Source organism: Moschus berezovskii, chromosome 3 (assembly GCF_049115385.1).
Source record: "Moschus berezovskii isolate FMDL1 chromosome 3, NW_MosBer_1.0, whole genome shotgun sequence".
Taxonomy (NCBI): Eukaryota; Metazoa; Chordata; class Mammalia; order Artiodactyla; family Moschidae; genus Moschus; species Moschus berezovskii.
The window spans coordinates 69,644,606-69,667,892 of NC_142462.1; the positions used below are offsets into that span (position 1 = coordinate 69,644,606).

Consider the following 23,287-nt stretch of genomic DNA (forward strand, 5'->3'; position numbering starts at 1 on the left):
CTGAGGATTCAGGGGAACATGCTAATGTCTACGATATATTTTGAAATTTTTTCCCCACAAATATATTTTCAGGACTCAATAGAAGGATAGCTCGGTAGCAGGTACATGATAAAGCAAGGACAGTAAAAAATGTTAATGGCAAAACCTAGATGCTGGGTATACAGGCATTCAAATTCTATCAACATTGCTGTATGTTTGCAATTTTCCACAATTAAATTTGGGGAAAAAACAATTTCCATCGCAAACACAAACACTTGCTCCTTCCCCAGGGTCCCTAATCTCAGTATAGTCACCCAACAAATTGTGCAAGGCAGGGATCTGGGTGACAGTCTTAATTTTGCTTCTCCACCCCTACAACCAAACCACTAGGGCCTGCCCTTCTTCCTCCTTCATCCCTCCACGATGAGTCCTTCACTCCACCCAGATTGTCAGCCAGCCACCATCCCCTCTCTCAAGGAGTAATTCAGTCTCCTCGCTAGTCTTCTTCAGGGTCCTCACTCCCCTGTCCACTTCCACACAGCAATCAGAATGACCTTCCTAAACTCCCAATTTGATGTTAGTCCTCTGCTTAAAATCTTATAAGAGCACCCCACTGGCTTCGAGATAAAGTCATTAAAAGGCTTTCAAACACTTGGTCTCATTTCTCCTAAATACACTTCCCCCCGCCCCAATCACTTGCCTCCACACACACATTCTGACTCTAACTGTGTCACTATCTAAATACCTGCCGCTATCCAGAAGTGTCATGTTTTTCTCTGGCAGGGGTGAGAGAGGGAAGGGGCCTCCAGCCCATGGTACGTGCTTTTCCTTCATCTGGAGCACATCTCCCTTCTCTCTTCCCCTGGCTGTCTTGCTCAGCTGCCAGTTTACAAGTCACTCCCCAGAGCTTCCAGTGAGCCCTCCCACACACACCTAAGACGTGGTGTCCCGCCAGTTTGCACCCATGATCTCTACGCTTTCTCCCCTTACAGTACTGCACTGTATTACTCCCTATTAAACTACAAGTTTCTGAGTGGCGGGATTATTTTTTGCGGCCCATTACATTCCAGCACCAGCACAGTGATAGGCATATAGTGGTCATGCAACAAATCGTTCCTGAACCAGTTAATTGTTTAGTCACACAGACTTTCATTCCTATGGGAAACCAAGTCTATACTTCAAAAGATGGAAAAAAATATATATATAGATCCAGTGATTTTACTTACTAGAAAACCTCTTTCTTCCACACTTGAATTCACCTGACACTTTATTTTTAAATAAATATGACCTTCCAAAGGAGATAAAAAGGGCACCTGTGAGGAAAGAGAGAAAATTATTTGTAAAAGTTTTTCTTGATAAAATGTGTTTAAATCATGAATAGCATGAATATAGAATATTATGCCTTGAAAACACGGTATTTTCTAAAGCTGGAATATAAAGCAGGTGGCCAAAAAGCCACTGGTTCCTTAGCAACAAATGCTTCTGAAGAATAAATTCATTCAACATAGAGCCTGATTAAAAACAGAACCCTAAGTCCCAAGTTAATGTGATAAAGAAAACACAGATTTAAGAAGACAATACGTGTTTATCCATTCTCTTATCAACCGAACATACTTGATAGAAGATGGGATAAACCAACTGGCATATTTAAACAGTACAATATTATTCAGCAATAAAGAACAGTGAACTACAGAATGGAAAAGTTAATCCTCAAATTCATATGGAATTGCAAGAGGCCCCAAATAACCAAAACAATCTTCAAAATCATACTTCCCAATTTCAAATCCAAAGCTACAGTAATCAGAACAGTGTGATACTGGAATAAGGACATACGGACCATAGGAATAGAACTGAGAGTCCAGAAATAAACCCACACATTGATAAACCCAGATTGATTTTCAACAAGGGTACCAAAACCATTCAATGAGGAGAGAGCAGTATTTTCAACAAATGGTGCTGGGGAAACTGGACAGCCACATGCAAAAGAGTGAGGTTGGATCCCTACCTCATGTCACATACAAAAATTAACTCAAAATGGATCAATGACCTAAATATAAGGGCAAAAACCATACAATTCTTAGAAAAAAAATAGATGAGTAAATCTGCAGTGATCATGGATTTGGCAGTGGTTCTCAAATATAATACCAGAAGCATGACCAACAAAAGAAAAAATAGACAAACTTCATCAAAATGAAAATCTTTTCAGTATGAGGGTTCCTCAAAATATTAAAAACAGAACCATCATAAAATAAATCAACCCCACTTCTCAGAATTTATCCAAAAGAATCAAAATACAAATTGCCAACAAACACATGAAAAAATGTTCAATATCAATCGTCATGAGGTAAGAAGGGAGCTTCAAGAGGAAGGGGATATATGTATACTTATAACCAATTCAGGTTGTTGTACAACAGAAACCAACACAATATCGTAAAGCAATTATCCTCCAATTAAAAAATTTTTTAAATAGTCACTAGGTAATAATTGTTAGCTTGATGATGATGCCAACACTAATGATGATGAAGAGGATAAGGATGAATATTTCAATGGAAATCTCATATTGCCATCGTGTCCAGAACCACTTAGTGAGGAATGAGTAAAAAGGAATCTGATTCTTTCATTGGAAGCACATTGCTTTGAACCAAAAGAAACATAAGAAACCAACAAGTTACTGAAAACAGAATTTATTGTTTATTTTAAAGTTGAATCATTCTGTCCCCATAAAATTTTTTCTTATTCTTTAGAAACAAATATATTTCCAACATTTATAATCCTAAAACTCATGCTACAGCTTTAACCATGCTATGGTTGAACTGTGTCCCCTCTCCATCCATCCCTTACCAAAATCACAGGTTGAAGTTCTGACTCCCCACACCAAAAAATGTGACTATACTTGGAGATAGGGCCTTTAAAGAGGTCACTAAGGTTAAATTAGTTCATTAGGAGGGACCCTAATCCAGTATGATTGTGTCCTTATAAAAAGAGAAGATTTAGACACACAGAGAAAAGACCATGTGAAAGACACCTAAGATAGCTATCTACAAGCTTAGGAGAGAAGGTTTAAGAAGAACCCACCCCCCTCAAAGCCTAGATTTTGGACTTCTAGTCTGCAGAACTGTAAAAAATAAACTGCTTCTTAAGCCAAAAAAAAAAAAAGAAGAAGAGTTAACCCCAAGTAACAAAACCCCATCTCAGTTCCACTACTGATTACACTAAGAGACAAAAGGGTATTATCACCACCTACTTCAAACTCTACTGCTTTTTAATTACATAACATCTAGCCTACAGTTAAAAAGTTTTACAAGTCATGAAAAAGCAGGAAAAGGTGGCCTATAATCAAAAGAAAACAAATCCTGTCAATATCAGGTCCACAGACGATCTAGATGTTAGAATTGTAAGACAAGGACATTTATATTTTTTTATGGAATTTAGAGGAAAAGAAGGACAAAAATGGGTGAGAAAAGGGAGAATTTTGACAGAGAAATGGAAACTCTAAAGAATATATATATATATATAAAAATCCCAATGGGAATTTTAGAATAAGAAAAAAGTTGAAATTGAATAGGCTTTCATTGGATAGGCTTTACAGAAAACTGGGCACATTAGAAAAAAAAGACATGAACTCAAAGACTGGCAAACAGAAATGATCCAAGATGAAACACAAAGGAAAAAACAATTAAAAACAAACCAAAAAAAGTAAATAAATAAAAACAAACCAAAAAAAGTAAATAAATAAAAACAAACCAAAAAAAGTGATCTGCAGGATCTATAGATCTGCAAGAACATAATCAAGAGTCCAACATACAATTCAACTGGAGTCCTAGAAAGAATAAAAAACAGGGCAGAAGAAATATTTGATGAGATAATGGCTAAGCATTTGCCAAAACTTATAAAACATGAACTAGATAGAACTCCATAAAGTTAATTAACTTCATATGAAAAAGAAATGACCCAGCATGACAAAGAAAACCACACCGAGGCAGATTAGGGTCAAACTCTCAAATTTTTAAATATTAACAGTGGAAAAGGGGAATTCCCTAGCAGTCCAGTGGTTAGGACTCGGTGCTTTCACTGCTGGGAGCCCAGGTTTGATCCCTGGTCAGGAAACTAAGATCCCACAAGCTGCACTGGCACAGACAAAAAAATTTAAAAACAGGACTTTCTTAGTTGTCCAGTGATTAAGAATTTGCCTGCCAGTGCAGGGGACAGGGATTCAATCCCCTTGGGGAAGATTCCACATGCCTCAGGGCAAGTAAGCCTGTAAGCCGCAGCTACAGAGCCCATGTGCCATAACTACTAAAGCCCACACAGCTACAGCCCATGCTCCATAACAAGAGCACTGCAACGATAAGCCTACACACTGCAATGAAGAGTATCCCCTGCTTGCCGCAACTGGAGAAAGCCTGTGAGCAGCAATGGAAACCCACCAGAGCCAAATAAATAAAAATAAAGATAATAAAAATTTAAAAAACAGAAAAGATAAGACTGATGGCTGACTGTTGATCAGAAACAAAGTCCGAAAACAATAAAATGGCAACTTTAAAAGAATGGGTGAAAGGAAAATACCTGTCAGCCTAGCAGTCCTTCAGAAAAGAAGACAATGTAAAGACAGACATTTTTAGATAAACAAAAGAGAATTCATTTCCAGCAGACTTATGCTATAATGAAATTAAAAAACAAAAAAACTTCTTCCTAAGAAGGCAATAATCCCACATGGAAGTCTGACTCTATGAAATGAATGAAGAGCATAACAACTGGTAAATACAAATGACAATATTTTTAAATTTCCTTTAAAAACTGATTGAAAAAATAACAGTGCATTGGGATTTATAACAAGGGTAGAAGTAAAATATAATGGGATGGACAAATGCAAGGTTCTAACAGTTGCAAGGTACATAAAGTGTAATTGTATTTCAAGGTAGACTGTAGTGACAATAATAGGCTAAAGATGCATATTGTAATTCTTAGTAATAACTGGAAAACAATATAGGGAGGTACAGCTAAAAAGCCAACAGAAAAGAAAAATGATTACCCAAAACTCTCAGAAGCAGTCAAGAAAGGAAAAACAAATCAACAAAGAACAGTTGCGACAGACCAAAAAAGCATGATTATGTTTCAATACTTTAGTTACAAAAACAGGCTGCTGAACTTTAGATAATAATATATCAATATCAGTTCATTAATTGTGACAAAAAAAAGGCCAAGAGCCAGATGTAGTGTAAGTATGCCTGCTTTGTAGTAGACTAAAGTGATTCATGGGGTCGCAAAGAGTCGGACACAACTGAGCGACTGAACTGAAACCCAACCCTATCAGTATTGCATTAAATATAAATGTATCAAACACTCTAATGAAAAGACAAAAAATTGTTTAACAATAACAGAACATGACTATAAAATATGCTTATGAGACATAAATTTGACATATATGAACACAGACAAGTTAAGAATAAAGAATGGAAAAAGAGGGGATTCCCCAGTGGTCCAGGGGTTAGGCTCCAGGCTTCCACTGCAGGGGGCATGGGTATGATCCCTGGTTGGGGAACTAAGACGCCACATGCCACGGCCAGGAAAAATAAAAAAGAACGGAAAAAGATATACTATACAAACATCAATCGTAAGAAAACTGATATAATTCTATTAATAACAAACAAAACAGACCTTAAAGATGACTACCAGAGAGATAAAGTGTCAATAATTCATCAAGAAGATATGATAATCTTAAGTATCTATGCACCCAATAGCATAGCTTTAAAAAACATGAAGCATAAATTGACAAACAAAACTAAGTGCCTAAATTGAGATTCTGTTGATTTTACTGCTTGGAAGTTTGAGGGATTGATATTTTCTTCCAAATAAAATCATGCTTTCTATCTTGCATGAAAGTATTCACATAAATATTTTAAATAAATCATTCTCACCAGTATATTAATATTTAGCAAAGATACCTCAGGCCAAAAGTATCTTTTAAATAATAAAAGAGCTTAAGTATATGTGATAATGTTAAATAATTTTGAATTTAAATTAAAGATTACAAATACAAGAAAAATTCAATTGGAGAAATTGTGTCATTAGAATAAAATGGTAACATTCACATATTTAAAGTGAAGCAGAAGGGTCAAGATAGAGAGGGGAATGATTAACTCTGTCATTCCTGCTGCCCAGTGAAAAAGAATGACACTCTGGTTGGAATAATCATCAGTTCAGTTCAGTTCAGTCTCTCAGTCGTGTCCGACTCTCCGCGACCCCATGAATCACAGCACGCCAGGCCTCCCTGTCCATCACCAACTCCCGGAGTTCACTCAAACTCATGTCCACAGAGTCGGTGATGCCATCCAGCCATCTCATTCTCCGTCGTCCCCTTCTCCTTCCGCCCCCAACCTTTCCCAGCATCAGAGTCTTTTCCAGTGAGTGAACTCGTCGCATGAGGTGGCCAAAGTATTGCAGTTTCAGCTTTAGCATCAGTCCTTCCAATAATCATAGTTCAGTCTAAATTTGAAGGTTTTAATTGGAAGGTTAGTTTATAAAAAATTTACTCCTCCACCCTAATAAAAATAAGCTAAAGGGAGAATTCTTGACCAAAAAGTATAGATTTCAACAGACTAATTTCATAAAATAAACTTTCAACTTTCTGAACTTCAAAGGCATCTATAATGTAATTCTACAATGCTAATCAGGGTCAAGACGTCACATGGCTCATTAACTGCATTTGTTATAAATTCCCTTACCATTTTCTTTTCCATATTGTCAGTGTTAAGCTCTTAGCCTCTCAATGCTAATTAATAGAATTCTACCACTTAGCCAAGAAAGTGCTCTTGTAAAAAGAATCTCAGAAAGATGAGAAGAAAATGTGAAAAGCTGTGGAAAGTAGACAATATTCTTGGTGAGAAGCTTGTCCTGAAGTGAACTGAGAATATTCACAGACGTCGATGTTACTACGCCCTGTCAAGTGTGGAGACATGAAAATGTGTGATCGTATTCTGTTTTCTGTTTAATAAAAAGGGTCTTTCAAAATTATCACCACCTCAAGTATTATTATCAAGAGGTGTAAAATGTACTCTATAATCAGGGTTACTTTGTAATTTTTTATACACTGAGATACTTCTGAGTGAGAATAATTATACCTGTTAATAATCACACCAGGCCAACAAGTATAAACCAGGATAGCTTCAGACACACCAGAATACCTAGTCACTCTTCCTACAACTTCAAAATTCTACAATGCTAATCAGTTGTTCTACTTCACAGTTTTTTGTCCTAATACTATTTAAACTGACATCTCTATTTCCTGGAAGGTACATGTATCTATGAGAGTTCTTTAAGTCAGAAGATGAATTGTGGGATATCCTCCTCCCTTTATCCATAAAAGTACAGTAAAACCTACGACTATTCTGGATTCTCTATTCAAAGAAAGGATCTGAAAGTGTGACTCATTGAGATTCATAAATTCCAGAATGCCAGTCTCTATATCAGATATCTAAAACCTCAAATAAGAAACGGAGAAGGCAATGGCACCCCACTCCAGTACTCTTGTCTGGGAAATCCCATGGAAGGAGGAGTCTGGTAGACTGCAGTTCATGGGGTCACTAAGAGTCGGACATGACCGAGTGACTTCACTTTCACACATTGGAGAAGGAAATGGCAACCCACTCCAGTGTTCTTGCCTGGAGAATCCCACGGACGGAGGAACCTGGTGGTCTGCAGTCCATGGGTTGCACAGAGTTGGACACGACTGAAGCAACTTAGCAGCAGCAGCAACAAATAAGAAAAGTGAATTCACTCAGTCGTGTCCGACTTTTTGCACCAGGCTCCTCCGTCCGTGGGATTTTCTAGGCAAGAATACTGGAGTGGGTTGCTGTTTCCTTCTCCAGGGGATCTTCCCCACCCAGGGATCAAACGCGGGTCTCCCGCGTTACAGGCAGACACTTTACAGACTGAGCCACCAGGGAATTCATTATTAGTACTATCCTATATCTGTAGAGTCAACAGTCTGACTAACCTTAAAAGAAACTGCATTCTGAAGGGGATCTCAGAGACAACACTGTGACTGGTCATTACTGGTCAAGACAACAGTAAAATAAGCAAACGCTCCCTTGCACTAATGGTCTCTGGGAGCACACAGGAGACTTGTTTACTCTTTCAAATTTAATCAAATAATCAAATAGTATTCCCTATTTGATTATTATGTGTGTACAGAAGGTCATCCATTTTCCCCACTAATTTAAAGAACATCTAAACTTAACTATCTCATTCTCCTACATCAACTATAAGATATTTGAACAAATATCTCATCCCCCTGCTATTCAAAAAAGCACACTTGTGACAAATTTTACATCTTTATTGTATTTGACTCAGGAAGAGACTTTACAGTACTGAACACAAACCAATTAAATTGAGTGATTTTACACTCAGGTCATGTGGTAGGATACTTTAGCTATAATTTCAAAAAAATCAGTAAGAGAATGAACGTATCACAATTTATTTTTAATTTGTGTGACACTAAAATGGCAGTGAAAAAATTTTTTAGAGAGCAGTCTATATTTAACATGTCATTGAAATCTTTTTCATTTTAGAGATTAATGAAACTGTACATACATAGAAATTGGCTATGTGACAACACTGAGTAAGGAATACAGTTCACAGAACTTTAGTTCTTATGTTTCCCTAATTTGCAAATCTTGTTTGAAGAACTTTAAATAAAATAAAAAACACTATCCAGTATTTTGCAAATTAGCATTTCTATATACTTGTGCTTGTGATTGATCTTCACAGGGATGTTAAAAATTCTAAAAAAAAAACTTCTAAAATATATGATTTAGTGTAATTTTAGCATTAAATGAATTTTAATTTTAAAATTAATAAATAGCATCACCTACATAGCAAAATACCTACTAGCTAATTAAGACCATAAAAGTTTTCTGCTGCTGCTGCTGCTGCTGCTAAGTCGCACCAGTCGTGTCCGACTCTGTGCGACCCCATAGACGGAAGCCCACCAGGCTCCCCCATCCCTGGGATTCTCCAGGCAAGAACACTGGAGTGGGCTGCCATCTCCTTCTCCAAAAGTTTTCTACTCTTACTTAAAACATCATCAATAGGTCTTTCAATAGGTAGGAAGTCAACAATATTGAGTAAATTTTAGTTTTAGGATAGTTATTAAATTTGGCATTTTGGTACCCAGAAAATCAATGTTGAAGTGACCACAGAATCTTAAAGAATTCTAACATGAAAAAAAAAGAATACAGGAGAAAAGCTCAAATACCAAACATGCATGAAAAAAAACCAGAGAACTTTTAAAGAAAGCCTTAAAGAATTATGAGAGTAAAGAAAAAGATGCCCAATGGTCTAAATAAAGAATGATTAACATAACGTCCTTAATTATTCAAAATAACCAAGAAGACATGAGAGTGGTTAGTAAAACAAAAACATAAGGGCCAAAAATTAAGGACCAATTTTTAACCTCATTAGTTTCAAGCAAAGAAAATGTGGCAACCTTTTCCTGGAACATATAGCCCAGTAGCTCTCGCTCTTTTACATCATAATTTATCTAAAACAAACAAAATAAAAGACAAAGAGAAAAAAGACCCAGAATCACTCAATTTGTTAATCTAGCTGAATTACCAGATTAAAAATTACATGGATTTTTCTTTAAACATGTCTATATTCTAACCACAGAAATTTCTTATAGTATGTTTAAATAGTCTGTATTATACAGCAGGAGACAATCCTAGGACTGAAGTTTGCCTCTACTTCTCTTACAACTTAAAATGGTCTTGTTTGCTATTAAAAGTTTAGTCCTTATAGGGTGGTAAAAAGCTCTCAATAGTGATATTTCAAAGAGTTAAACTATGAAGTCTTAAACTTCGAGAGTAAAGTATGGGAAAGAAATCCCTTAGATTCATGAGTACTTTTCCAAGAAATTAACCTATCTTTCCCTATTTTGTAAAACTAAATCTAAAAAATGTTAATCATGTCAAAATATTGGTTTTAAATGAGCAAGATACTGTTTTAAAACTGTAAGCTTAACATCTATATGCAAGCAGCAATACTTTCTTAGTCAGAATTGATATTTAGAATGAACCAATCAATATATACTGCTTTGAAGGCTTAACTATTAAGATAAAGGGAGAATTACTTCCAACATCAAAAAACATATCATGCATATAAACCTATATCCAATTAACACACACAATTCTAAGAGCATATACATTCAGCCAAAGATTTCAAATACTTGAAATGGGACATTTCCATTGACCTAACTTTTCTGTAAATAAATAAATAAATTTGGATTACCCTGTCCAGAGCAAATTTTGTGTTTCCTACTGACGATAATGACAGAGTGTAAGATCCAACAAGGGCAAAATTGCTGGTCCGCACAGCATTAAGACTGGCCATAACTAAAGAAAAATGAAACAAAATTTAATTCAGAGTGACTTTGATAAATATAAAGTAACAATTCCTCAGTTCAGTTCAGTTCAGTTGCTCACCCCACCCTAATAGAATAAAATTAAACTGCCACAGGAAAAAAAAAAAAAAAAACACTTCCTTTTCCTTTATTTCTAACATGGGGGCAGGGCAGGGGGACTAAAACATCATGTTTCCTAATGAAAGTAAACTGCTAAGTATTTATAGTTAACTTAAATGAGGTACAAGCACGCCTTAACATTTGAGGCAGATGTTTTCAAAGATACAGAACCTAAAAATGTGTAAAAAGCAACTTCCCTATAAGAGATATGAAAGGACTTTACTGATATAGTCTAGGATGACATAACGAGCAGCAGGACTTTATCTGCGTGGTTCTTCTCTGCTGTTCTCTTGTGTCAAGAAGCAGAGATCAAAAGTCCAAAGATGAGGGAAACCAGCTCAACCCTAACCCTCTTTGGAAAATTTTGGCCTAACGCTACTCTGGAAAAGTCTTTCCTGGCTTACTGGCATCCCATTTCCCAGCGAACTAGAAAGATGTTTTACTGACATGATACAATTGTCACGATCAGTACAGTTAAAAGAGTTAAAACTCTACAGTGTGAACAGCACAAAATAAATCTGCAGCGAACAACAGTAGCTAGTGTGATGAGCAATGCTGCTTGCTGCAGCTGTAAAGTGACTAGGTAATCTATGTGCAGTGCCTGCTAGAGTCTGAATAATGTGCAGGTTGGTGGCCTGTGATGGTTGCTGACAGTAGGCTATTCTGGCTAGTAATCTTATAGGTTACTAAAAACCATACAGAAAATATTATTCAAAGGAGACTAAAGTAAATACTCATAAATCAAGAGGGTTACACGAATAAGTATTCAATTGCTTAGTTCTTTTTCCTTATTCTAGCGTTTCAAATCGTTCAAGATCCACTCACCTGAAGAATGAAGGGTGCTTTTCTAAAAAAAAAAAAAGGCGTGAAGAAGAACATGTTATTTTCTTTATATGATACAAAGATTTAAATAGTAAGTACAAAACTGTTTAACGCTGCAAGGACTACATTTCAGAAAACATTATTTTTTCCTTTAAGGATATTTTAAAGATTTCCAAAGCACTAAGGGTGTAGAAATGGTTAGTTTTAGTTACTCAGTTGTGTCCGACTCTTTGTGATCCCATGGACTATAGCTCGCCATACTCATCTATCTATAGAATCTCAAGGCAAGAATACTGGGGTGGGTAGCCTTTCCCTTCTCCAGGGGATCTTTCTGATCCAGGAATAGAACGTAAAAAGCAAGTCTCCCAAATTAAGGGCAGTATATGTGGAAGGTGAAGATTTTTCAAGGAACTTCAACTTTTTGAAAATTCTACTTACAGTGGTTACCGATGTGAGAAGTCGCTTAGGAGTAATAGCCTAGAAAAAAGATAACTTAGTATATTTCCTATTAAACATGATGATTCAGAACTTAAAACTAACTAAATTTGAGATCCTCCCACACAGAAAATAATTCTTAAATATCAATACATTTTGCCTGAGTCCTTTATTAAGGTTTGTCCCCATACTGTTATTCCTTTTTCATTAAAGCTAAATAAAATTCTTTTAAATGATTTAGAAAAAGAACAAAAGAGCAAAGGCTAGGAAGGACAGAAACTAAGTTATTTCTATTCCATATGCCTACAGCAATCACATCATTCTTAAGTATTGCTTAGAGGAGTTTGTAAGACAAAAGTTCAGAGGAAAACCTTGAGAAAAGTTTAAAGAGATTCTCAGTCAGCAAAGAATTTGCCTGCAATGTGGGAGACCTGGGTTTGATCCCAAGGTTCGGAAGATCCCCTGGAGGAGCACATAGCAACCCACCCTAGTATTCTTGTCTGGAGAATTCCATGGACAGAGGAGCCTGGTGGGCTGCAGTCCATGAGGTCGCCAAGAGCCAGACACAACTGAGCAACTAGGCATAGCACATTATAAAGTTAGTTGTCAAGTAGATATAGAGAAAATAGAATTTCTAGCCTGAGTGTATCAGTAGTTTATAATTAGGGTTATGTTCACTCACTGTAAGTTTACTCTCAGTACTCATATCTAATAAATGCAGTAACTAGAAATCTGAGGCATAAAAATGACCCAAGAGCCTGATAAATCTTTAAAAATATACATAATTTTTAACTGACATATGTCTCATACTTCTGATTATATTTTTACTGGGTTTCTTTCATTCTCACCTTTGACTTGTATGCTTTTTTCTTCTTATCAGGGCCTGAGGAATCTTTCCTTTGTACCTACATACAAATTAAAGCAGAATTTAACTTAAAATCTGATTTCTTTAAGAAAAACACACCATTAGTAATTTTAGAAATCTAACTGCTTACCAAGCTGTAAACTTCAATATTTATTTCAAAGTCATTGGACACATCTTGCCTGGAAAAATAAAAATATCAAATTATACCATTAAAAACAATGCCATAAATACTGTTACAAGACTAAGCGTAAAGGAATTCACTATATTTTAAAACTAAAGACAATAGTTATAAATTATTAAAGAATATAAAAATTGATAAGAACAGTCAATTTTTTCCCTATAATACAGGTCAAACATTTTTAGTTTTTACAACTCAAGATCTTAAATAATAAAAATAACTTTTTTTCTAAACTAGATTTTGACTCTACTTTCAAAGTAAATCTGTAACACTAAATACAAATGTCTTACACAGAGACTGAATGTTAAGTACATTCGTAGATTTAAAGCATGTATTAAAAAACTGTGGTCCAGATTTTGTGTGTGTGTGTGTATAGTAAATATATATGTTAAAACACTTCAAAATATCAAATACCTGTAGACACATGGAAGAAACAAGATACTCAATGGAAGATCGGAAACATAAGAGTTAAACCAATAAACTGGAAAATGAGATATCTGTCCATATAAAAATAACATACATATTACATTTCAAAGATTATGAATTCTACCTGTATGCTTAGACTATATTAATTCTATTAAAAGAAAAACATGTTTCAACCACCAAAAGCCTAATTTACTTACAGAGTAAATGTAGTAGTGAAAGTTAGAGCATCACCGTTAAGAGAATTTGAAGTACTTGCTAATGGTGTGGCTACCATATTTTCAGCTCCTGCTTTTAGTATAATTAAGAAATAGTAATTCGCGGCATCTGCAAGAAATAATTACATTACCTAATAAGCACAAGCAGAATCAGATTTAGCTAATCAGCATTCTGGAAGATCAAATGAATAAAGTAATACTGCAACTGATTTATATAAAATTTATTTAAAATTTCCTAAAGTCAACTTTCCAGACACAAAAAGACAAGACATAAGCGGACAGACATATACCTGGAAAAGCATCATCAAGATATCTTCCTACTGTGAACTGAAAACACTTCACTGCACATTCCTCAATCTCTGCTGACTTTTAAATTTTACCTATTGACCCGAAATTCTTCAGCTAATAGTATATATCTCAAAAGGGTACACTCTGGCTTGTTATTTCAAAACTGAAATTAAAACACTATATTTCTGTGAAAGTTACCACCTTGTCCTATTTTTCAGATACTGGTGCCATAACCTCCTTTATCCACCTTGTTTAAATATCAGTTTAAGTAGAACACATAGCTCACAAAAGTTTACTCAATCTAGAGGGTTAGGCGAAATAAAATTTCAACAGAAGTATCTATACTGTCGTGCTCTTAACTCCCACAATCAGTAATTCAGGATTCAAAAAACAGATTTCCATAATGGAGTGAATTTTAAATAGACTAGAGTAAGTAAAATAAATTATTTTAGATGCCCAATACTTTCCACAAAAAAAATTAATGAAAGTGAAATGGTCTGGTGTGTCGGAATAACTCGCCTTGGTGATTTATGTTCAGTATTATGTTTAACTAGCCCTACTTTCAGTTAGAGCCAACTGTGTTATTGTGTAATCAGTAAGACCATATATGAAATTTTTCCTTGATTATTTTTAGATACATATTTAAATAAAAGGAACTCAAGGCCTGAGATATACAAGTCTTGCTTCTTTCCGGATGCTCTACTTGTTCCCATTTGCACAATTCCAACCTAGGCAATGTTCATAATTTAACATATGACCTAGAAGTGACAAAATAAAGATCACCATACCTGGTTTCTGAGCTGTACTGCAGACAAAATCTGCTTTTAGAGGCAAGCGGATTTCTGACACAGTAATTGATCCTCTGGAAGGGACAAATTCACTTTGGGATATGGGACCAGCCTTATTCTTCCTCTGAGGTCCTTCATTCTTCAATTTAGTCAACTCATCAATCAAAAGTGTTCTCTTCTCAGCTGTGTAGAAATATGCAAGTTAATATTTCAAATATTAAAACTGCAATTGTTTCTAAATGAAACCAACGCAAGAAAATGCACTCATGTTGCAACTGTACACAACACCAAAGTCAAAATCAGTAACTCTTCCTTCATATAAACAAGTGATAGGTGGTTAGGTAAAACCTTGATCAACCACCTGTTCACAAAATGCTCAATACTCCAACTTTTGGTCAGTTTTCTTGTACGGTTAATTTCTCCATCCTAACGTGCCCTGTCATCCTTCATCACACATACACACACAATTCATACACTTGTTTTTAGCTACACATACAGAGATAGTGTGTGTGTATAAATATATTCATATATTATCAGCACACTCTACAACATTTCTTCAGATGCACTCCAGATTCTTTCACCCTTTCATGTAAACTATGCCTTATTTTACACGCAAAATTTTCACAAACCTCATTAAAAAAAAAATTTCAAACAGACTATCAAAAAAGCCCTTTCTCTAGAATTAGAAATTTCAGAATATACTAGACAAAAATGAGCTTTTCCTGGTGTGAAACTGTGTTGGAATTGTTTTGGGTGTACCACACATACTTGCTATTAGAAGAAGTCTTTCTGCCTCAGCTTCTTCCAGTGACCCTTTTCCATGTTCTTCATCAACACAACAGTTAAGAGCCTGGCTAGCCTGATAGATCACTGTCTGCTGCAAATTTATTTCATTATTGAGTTCCTAGTGAAACCAATGAGAGGAGAGAAAAAATTCACATTGAATGATGATTTTTAATTTATTTAAGCTTTATTTATAATTTATCCAATTAGGTAATTTCTAAAATCTCCAGAGAGGAAAGTCAAAATGTTAGTTTCACTGTTCAAGTTTCTAGACTATGCACCAAAAACATTTAATATATCTTTTTCATTATGGTTTATCATAGGATATTGACTATAGTTCCCTGTGCTATACAGTATATCATACTGAATATAGTTCTCTATGCTATGCCACTCAGGGCTTCCCAGGTGATGCCAGTGGTGAAGAACCAGCCTGCCAATGCAGGAGACACAGAAGATGCGGGTTCGATCCCTGGGTCAGGAAGTTCCCCTGGAGGAGGAAATGGCAACCCACTCCAGTATTCTTGCCTAGAGAATCCCAGGGACAGAGCAGTCTGGTGGACTGTGGTCCATGGGGTCACAAAGAGTTGGACACAACTGAAGCTACTGAGCAAGCATGCATGCTATCCAGTAGGACTTGGCTGTTTATCCATTCTATGTGTAATAGTTTGCATCTGCTAATCAAATTCCCAATCCATTCCTCCCCCTTGCCCCTCCACCTTGGCAACCACAAGTCTGTTGTCTATATCTTTGAGTCAGTTTCTTCTTCATAGATAAGTTCATTTGCGTATGACAAACATTCTTAAAAGTAAATATTTCAGTAATATCAAACAAGCTTCCAACTTTTCCAGTAAAGAAGACTTTTCTCAAACTGAATTCAGGAGTGAGTTCCTGAGACCCTGCAAGCCAGACACTATCCTAGTCCTAGATACAGAGATGAATAAGACAGGGTCCTTGTCCTCAAGAAGCTCACAGTCTCAAGCTGTTAACACTCCAAATCCCCTTTCCAGTGAAGTTCATACCTGCATCTTCTGTTTGATGTTAACCTGACAAGGAAGACCATTCTTTTTTTCTTCCAATTTTGAGGCAACATCTTCCTTCCGAACAATCACTTGCTTTATTGAAGGACGGTCTGTTTCTTTGACTCTTTGAGATCTATATGCATCAATGCTTCAGGAAATAAGTTATACTCTATTAAAAATCCAGCAACACACTAAGCACTATGCTTTATTGAAGATATTAGCAGAGTCTAATATTGCAAAGTATCAGCAGAACACTTCACTACAATGGAAAATGCCACTGGGTGAAAGAAGGTGACCAAAGCTATTTCAAAGTTTTATGAAGATTAACATTAATAACATTATAATTATAAACAACAATACTTCTTATTTTAACCTAAACCATGACCCTTAGTGACTGAATGTCTTTCAAGATATTCTCACCTATAAGGAAGATCATGATCTTCAGAGCCAATGCTATCACCAGACTCAGCTCGAGGGACACGGGTTCTTTGGAATTTTCCTGGCTTTGGACTTTCATCACTGATGCTGGTGTCTTTCACTTCCCATCTAGGTGAAGAAACTAAATTCTGCAGGAAGGCACATCAGATATTAGATTTATGGATGACATTGATTCTAAATGAGAAATTTGAGGAATTGAATGCCTTCTCTATTACTAGAAAATAAATATACAAAAAGTTGACCGATTGATCATAAAAACAAGACAAACTACGTTCCTAAAAAGTATATGAATAAAAATTCAAAGACAGCTGAAGCCTACACTTACAACTCTTTTTTAAAAAATATTTCTAATTGAATCAATTTCCAAAAAAGCTGAAGTTATTCAGTTCAGAGTGATAGTAAATAAATGTTAGTTATCTGTCTTGTGCTAAATACTGATGTCCTAACACAATTTAATATGCACTTCAACTTCATGATGGAGGTACTGTTTTTAGCCTAATTTAACATTTAATTGTGAAAAAAAGGTTAAATAACCTGACCAGTGAACACCAGTACATGGCAGAGCCAGGATGTGAGCCCAAGTATCTGGCTTTTTAAGCCATATTACAGTTTAGATTTCATCTGATGCCAACAGGAACCCAATGAAGAGTTTTAAGCTCTCTTCTAAGAGAATTAACATCAAGTCTGCAAAATATCCCTGGCTATAGCGTGCCAAATCCCCAGGTACCAACTAAAACAAAAAGAGATCCTAATTCTACTTAGTTTCTTTATGTCCTGGGCCTATTTACATTTAGTCCTGTCTTACCTCTGGACTTATCACACCAACTGTCTGTGCTAATGGAGCAAGCAAAGACATCGAGGAAATATTCAGTGCATCTTCCTGTTCTTCGCTGCTTTCTGCATCTGCTTGATCCATCTCCTCTTGGTTCTTTTCCAAATCTAGTCCACCTTCCTCTAGGACATCACTAAAGATGTCATTAATTACTTTTGAACTATTGATATCATCATCATCATCCACGCTCATCACAATTTCACGTACCACTTCTGAAAAATATTTCAACAGGTGAATACTGTGATTCAGACCTTTAAGAATTAAAGGGATAACAGAGAAGACTTAATATTCATATGCTTACTCAATAAATAGGGGGGAAAAAAAAGCCCTAAGAGAATGTACCTCCTACACAAACAAAAAGAAACAGAATACTGCTATAATGTTCCAATAATATTTTCTAAGTAATGAAGGTAGGAAAGATCAAAAGCTGATTTAGTGCTTCAGGTTTAAGTATATTAAAAACTCAAACTGCAAGATAATAGCCAAAAGCTTCAGATTTACAAAAAATACTCTTTCAAATAATTCTCTTTCTCTTGCTGAGAACTGTCTTTTCACACTGTAATCAATAACAGGACAATAATAACATCACAAATAAGGGCAGGGCTCACAAATAAACTTCAAGGGCACTGATTTCTTCCAACTGTACATGCAGAGTGTGGAAGAGTAGCACATTTCCTTTCCCTGTGAAAGTAAGTGACAGCCTTAATCACATTTTCACAGGGCATGGGAGCTAAAGATAACTGTTAACAGTACTATATTTTGCAAAAGCGAGAATATTTCCTATTTAAAAAAAAAAGGGTATTATAAAATCACAAGACATTTTGAAATATAGAACTCTACATATTTGAATATGAGAATACTAATTCTCCTAGCATATCCAGCATTAATAAGAAACAAAGAATGAAAACAATGAAAACCAACCAGTCTGTTGTTCAACCTTTGGGTCTGATGTTACTTTTAAGGATTTGTCCTCTTCTAAAAACAGTGTTATTTTCAAAGGGCTAGACTTCGTCATTTCACGTTCAGTAAAATCTAAAACAAATAGGAAAAACAATTTGAATATATATAAAAACTTAGAATTGTTCAGTAAAAGATTTTTAATGCAATTCCTATCAAAATCCCAACAGCGTTTTTTGGAGAAATAGAAAGTCTGTCCTAAAATTTGCATGGAACTTCAAGAACCTCTGAATATCTAAAACAATTTTGAAAGAGAACAAAGTTAAAAGACTGACATTTCCTCATTTCAAAATATATTATAAAGCTATAATAATCAATACAGTATGGCACCAACATAAAGATAGACATACACAAAAGTCAATTCAAAACTGATTAAAGAACTTATAAGACTCAAAACTACAAAACTCCCAGAAGAAAACAGAAAGAAAGCATCATGACACTGCATTTGGGGATTTCCTGTGTATAACACAAAAAGCACAGACAACAAAAGCAAAAATAGACAAATGGGACTACACCAAACTGAAAACCTTTTGTGGCAAGCAGGGAACAGTAGGGGTAGGAATAAAGAGGTCCAAACAACTGTGTATAAAATAAGTAAGTTATAAGGATATATTCTCCAACATATGGAACAATATTTTATAATAACTCAAATGGAGTATAATCTATAAAAATGTTTAATCATTGTACTCCTGAAACTAAGATAATATTGTAAATCAACTATGCAATTTAAAAAAGTTTGCATATCAAAGAACACAGTCAACAGAGTGAAAAACCAACCTACTGAATGCAGAAAATACCTGCAGATCATATAGCTAAGAAGTCAGTATTAAGGATATAAAAAGAACTCCTACAACTCAGTAAGAAAAAAATCAACCTGATTAAAAAAATGGGCAAATGATATGAACAGACATTTCTCCAAAGATGTTATACAAATGGCCAACAAGCATAAGAAAAGAGGCTCAACATCACCAATCATAGGAGAAACGTAACTCAAAGTCACAATGAGCTAACAACTCATACGTATTAGGATGGCTACTATCAAGAACAGAAAAAAACTATCAAGTGTCGACGAGAGTGAGGAGAAACTGGAACCCTCACGCACTGTTGACGACACTGCGTGAGTGACCAGGATGTAATAACGTAACCGGTATGGAAACCAGTTTAACAGGTCCTCAAAAATATTAAAAATAGAACTACTACATGATCAAGCAACTCCACTTCTGGGTATATAGCCAAAAGAATTAAAAGCAGGGTCTCAAAGAGATATTTGCACACCCATGTTCATAACACCACTACCCACAATAGCTAAGAAGTGGAAATAATCCACATGTCCATCAACGGATAACAGATAAACAAAATACGGTATATATACACAAGAAAATATTATTCAGCCTTAAAAAGGAAAGTAATCACGTCACACACTTGACATATGACATGTCAACATGGATGAACCCTGGGGCATTATGTTAAATTAAATATGTCAGTCACAAAAATACAGATACCGTATGACTGCACTTATATGAGCTATCTGAGGTAGTCAAATTGACACAAACAGAAAGTAGAATGCCGGTGACCAAGAGCCGAAGAGGCGGAAAGGGGAGTTGTTGTTTAATGGATATAGTTTTAGTTTTGCCTGATGAAAGTTCCTCAATAATGTGAATATACTTAACGCTACTGAACTGCACACTCAAAAACTGTTAAGATGGGGAATTTTAGTAATATGCTTTTCACCACAATTTCAAAAAAAATTAATTGTCTATGATATATTAAATGTCACTACATACAAAGCTACCTTATTTTTTTTAAAAACAGCTACATAATATTCAATTACATGGATTTAGCACAATTTATTTACAGTCTTCTACTGATGGGCCTTTAAGTTATTTAAATCTTACCACTACAACAAATGATGCAATGATTAATAAATTTGTACATACATCCATTGCACACTAGTTTTAAGAACTCAACTTACAGAAACACTTGCAAAGAAGTTAAGGAGTACACACATTTTACAATTCAATAGATATTACTGAGTTTTTCTCCAAAAAATAGTTATAGTAAATTTATACTCTCATTAAGAGTATGAGTTCTCACTCTGGAGAGAGAACTAAGGAAGAAGCATATAGCATGGCTAGGAACAAAACAATTAATTTGTCTTTTTACTCTAGAACAGCATTTCTGCTGTTTCCAAAATTATGGTAGACTGAAATCAACATTTTAAGTGAAATAGAAATAGAAAATGCTTACCTGAAGGTTCTCTACTAGAAGGGTTTGCTGGTGTCTGATTTTCTGTCACCTTTTCTGTTACTGTAAGTGATGGGGTACTTGGACCAAGTTGTTTTTTGAGGGGAGTGCTCTGACAGTGAATTTCCTGCAAAAAGCAAATGAAGATGTAAATTTTATTTCTCAAAACTATAACTCTTGTCTTTTGACATGTTATTAAATGAAACAAACAAGAGTCATTGTTAGAAATAAACTTCCTCAGAACAAAACAGAAAATGAATGCTGAAAAGGTCCAGCCATGTTTAGAACATTAGTTCATATTCCTGATAATTCACATTCCTTAAATCCTTTTTAGAGACCACTAGGCAAGAGAGAATGAAAATTCACATCAGAGTTCAGCTTTAGATAAACCAAGTGAAAGGAAAATAAGAGGAAAAAATAATTAAGTCTCCTCAAAAAGAACAAAACAAATACAAGCTAAAACTATACGCTACTTCCACATCCCTTTCCAGGAAACCATATCTTTGCTCCCTCTCCTTTACAGCCAAACTTCTGGGACTGCCTACATTAACGGACTCTACTCTTCACCCACTACCTGCCTCCTATCCTCACCACTTTTCCTAAAGGTTCTGCCAAGTCACAACAAGCTCCTTACTGTGATCTCGGTTCAGTCCTCAATTACAACAAACATGTGACAATACTGACCACTCCTTCCTTCTGTTAGTCATCACTCAGGCTGCTTTTTCTATGGGTACCACAGATGAATTCTGAAGTGAGAAGACCCTGGAACTCTCCAAATACTGTGTTCAGGACTTTCTTTACATGCATACGTACAACTGTCTAGGGAAAGATTCCACAGGTTTATCAGGAATCATTTAACACAAAAACTTTAAAGAACTGTTGCTCTATATTTTCTAGAAAAAAAGAAGGAAAACCATGAGACTATAACACACTGGCAACCAAGTGAAGAAGGTGCTTCAGACAAAAGGGAGTGATTCACAAAGTCAACTGCTGCTAACAGGTCAAGTTAAACACTAGAAAAGTGACTCTGGAGATCACTGGTGAATTTGATAAAGGCAGTGATGAGAGCATGAGTGGAGAGATTAAGAGAGAAGGTGCGGGGAGCCGGCCTGAACAAGGCCCCAAATGTTGGCCCTGGGAATGCCTTGAAAGTGCTGTTCCCTGTCCCGCCACCCCTTAAGAGAGTCATAAAACGTTTATTTACCAGGCCTTATTTGTTCTTCCTTGAGAAAAACAGAGCAAATAATCCTTTGCTAGGTTTCTTGTTTATTCCCCAGATTTATGTAGGTATGTTTTCCTTATCTCTTAAAATGGATTAAGAATGTACCCCCTAATCTTTATAGCCTGCTGACTAGTTTTTCTTATCTTGTGAGCATTAGTCTAAATGCGAAGCTTGTCTTAGAAAGCAAACAAGCCTTTGTAATCTTCTATAGATGCAATAACTAACCTGGTAAAAGACTTGGTATTTTTATGTACCCTGTTCCCTGTCTCACTTGGTATAAAAACCCTGGCCCTTTTCAATAAAGTTGCTGATTTGCCTCACGAGCATTCAGTCCTCTCGACCCCATTCTTTACTCCTTAATTCTTTTCTCAGGCTTCTACGTTGTTGCAGTCCGGACCTGTTCTCTTTGCCGGCTGGCACCGGCAAGAAGGAAGAGAAAAACTGGAAGATACAAGTAGAGACACTCCTTTGGAAGAGTCTGGATGAAAAGAAGGCAAAGAAAGGGAGGAGACTAGGAGATTAAGAGAGTTGCTTTTGTTATGATCATGGCATCTGGCCCCATCACTTCATGGCAAATAAATGCAGAAAAAATGGAAATAGTGGAAGATTTTATTTCCGTGGGCTCTAAAATCACTGTGGACGGTGACTGCAGCCATGAAATTAAAAGATGTTTGCTCCTTGGAAGAAAAACTATGACAAACCTAGACAACATATTAAAAAGCAGAGACATTACTTTGCCAACAAAGGTCCATCTAGTCAAAGCTATGGTTTTTCCAGCTTGCTCCTAGAAGAAAAACTATGACAAACCCAAACAGCATATTAAAAAGCAGAGACATCTCTTTGCCAACAAAGGTCCATATAGTCAAAGCTATGGTTTTCCCAGTAGCCATGTACAGATGTGACAGCTGGACGATAAAGAAGGCTGAGCGCTGAAGAACCAATGCTTTCGAACTGTGATGCTGTAATAAGACTCTCGAGAGTCCCCTTGGAGAGCAAGATCAAACCAGTCAATCCTAAAGGAAATCAACTCTGAATATTCTTTAGAAGGACTGATGCTGAAGCTCCAAAAATATGGCCACCTGATGCACAGAGCCAATTCATTGGAAAAGACCCTGATGCTGGGAAAGACTGAGCACAGGAGAAGGGGGCAATAGAGGATGAGATGATTGGATGACATCACCGACTCAATGGATGACCAAACAACAAATGCCAGTGGGAAGGATTAGTCCATTCATTTCTTCCTCCTAAAGGAAATCAGTCCTGAATATTCACTGGAA

At 35.9% G+C, this 23,287-nt stretch overlaps 1 protein-coding gene across 4 annotated transcripts in view; it reads right to left on the reverse strand.

The window, feature by feature from the left end:
- The window catches only part of ANLN (anillin, actin binding protein), a 57,698-nt gene that overhangs the window by 12,101 nt on the left and 22,310 nt on the right, over positions 1-23,287 (reverse strand). Inside the window, exons 8-22 of one of the 4 annotated variants that reach the window (XM_055420874.2) lie at positions 20,792-20,915; positions 18,509-18,619; positions 17,561-17,799; positions 16,738-16,883; positions 16,318-16,465; positions 15,284-15,419; positions 14,516-14,698; positions 13,422-13,548; positions 12,751-12,799; positions 12,604-12,660; positions 11,759-11,797; positions 11,324-11,345; positions 10,267-10,370; positions 9,467-9,520; positions 1,206-1,292 (exon numbers count right to left, since the gene is read on the reverse strand). In XM_055420874.2, the coding sequence (XP_055276849.2) occupies positions 1,206-1,292; positions 9,467-9,520; positions 10,267-10,370; positions 11,324-11,345; positions 11,759-11,797; positions 12,604-12,660; positions 12,751-12,799; positions 13,422-13,548; positions 14,516-14,698; positions 15,284-15,419; positions 16,318-16,465; positions 16,738-16,883; positions 17,561-17,799; positions 18,509-18,619; positions 20,792-20,915 (1,626 nt within the window). The remainder of the gene's footprint in view (positions 1-1,205; positions 1,293-9,466; positions 9,521-10,266; positions 10,371-11,323; positions 11,346-11,758; positions 11,798-12,603; positions 12,661-12,750; positions 12,800-13,421; positions 13,549-14,515; positions 14,699-15,283; positions 15,420-16,317; positions 16,466-16,737; positions 16,884-17,560; positions 17,800-18,508; positions 18,620-20,791; positions 20,916-23,287) is intronic. The other 3 variants (XM_055420875.2, XM_055420876.2, XM_055420877.2) reach the window with 3 other exon arrangements.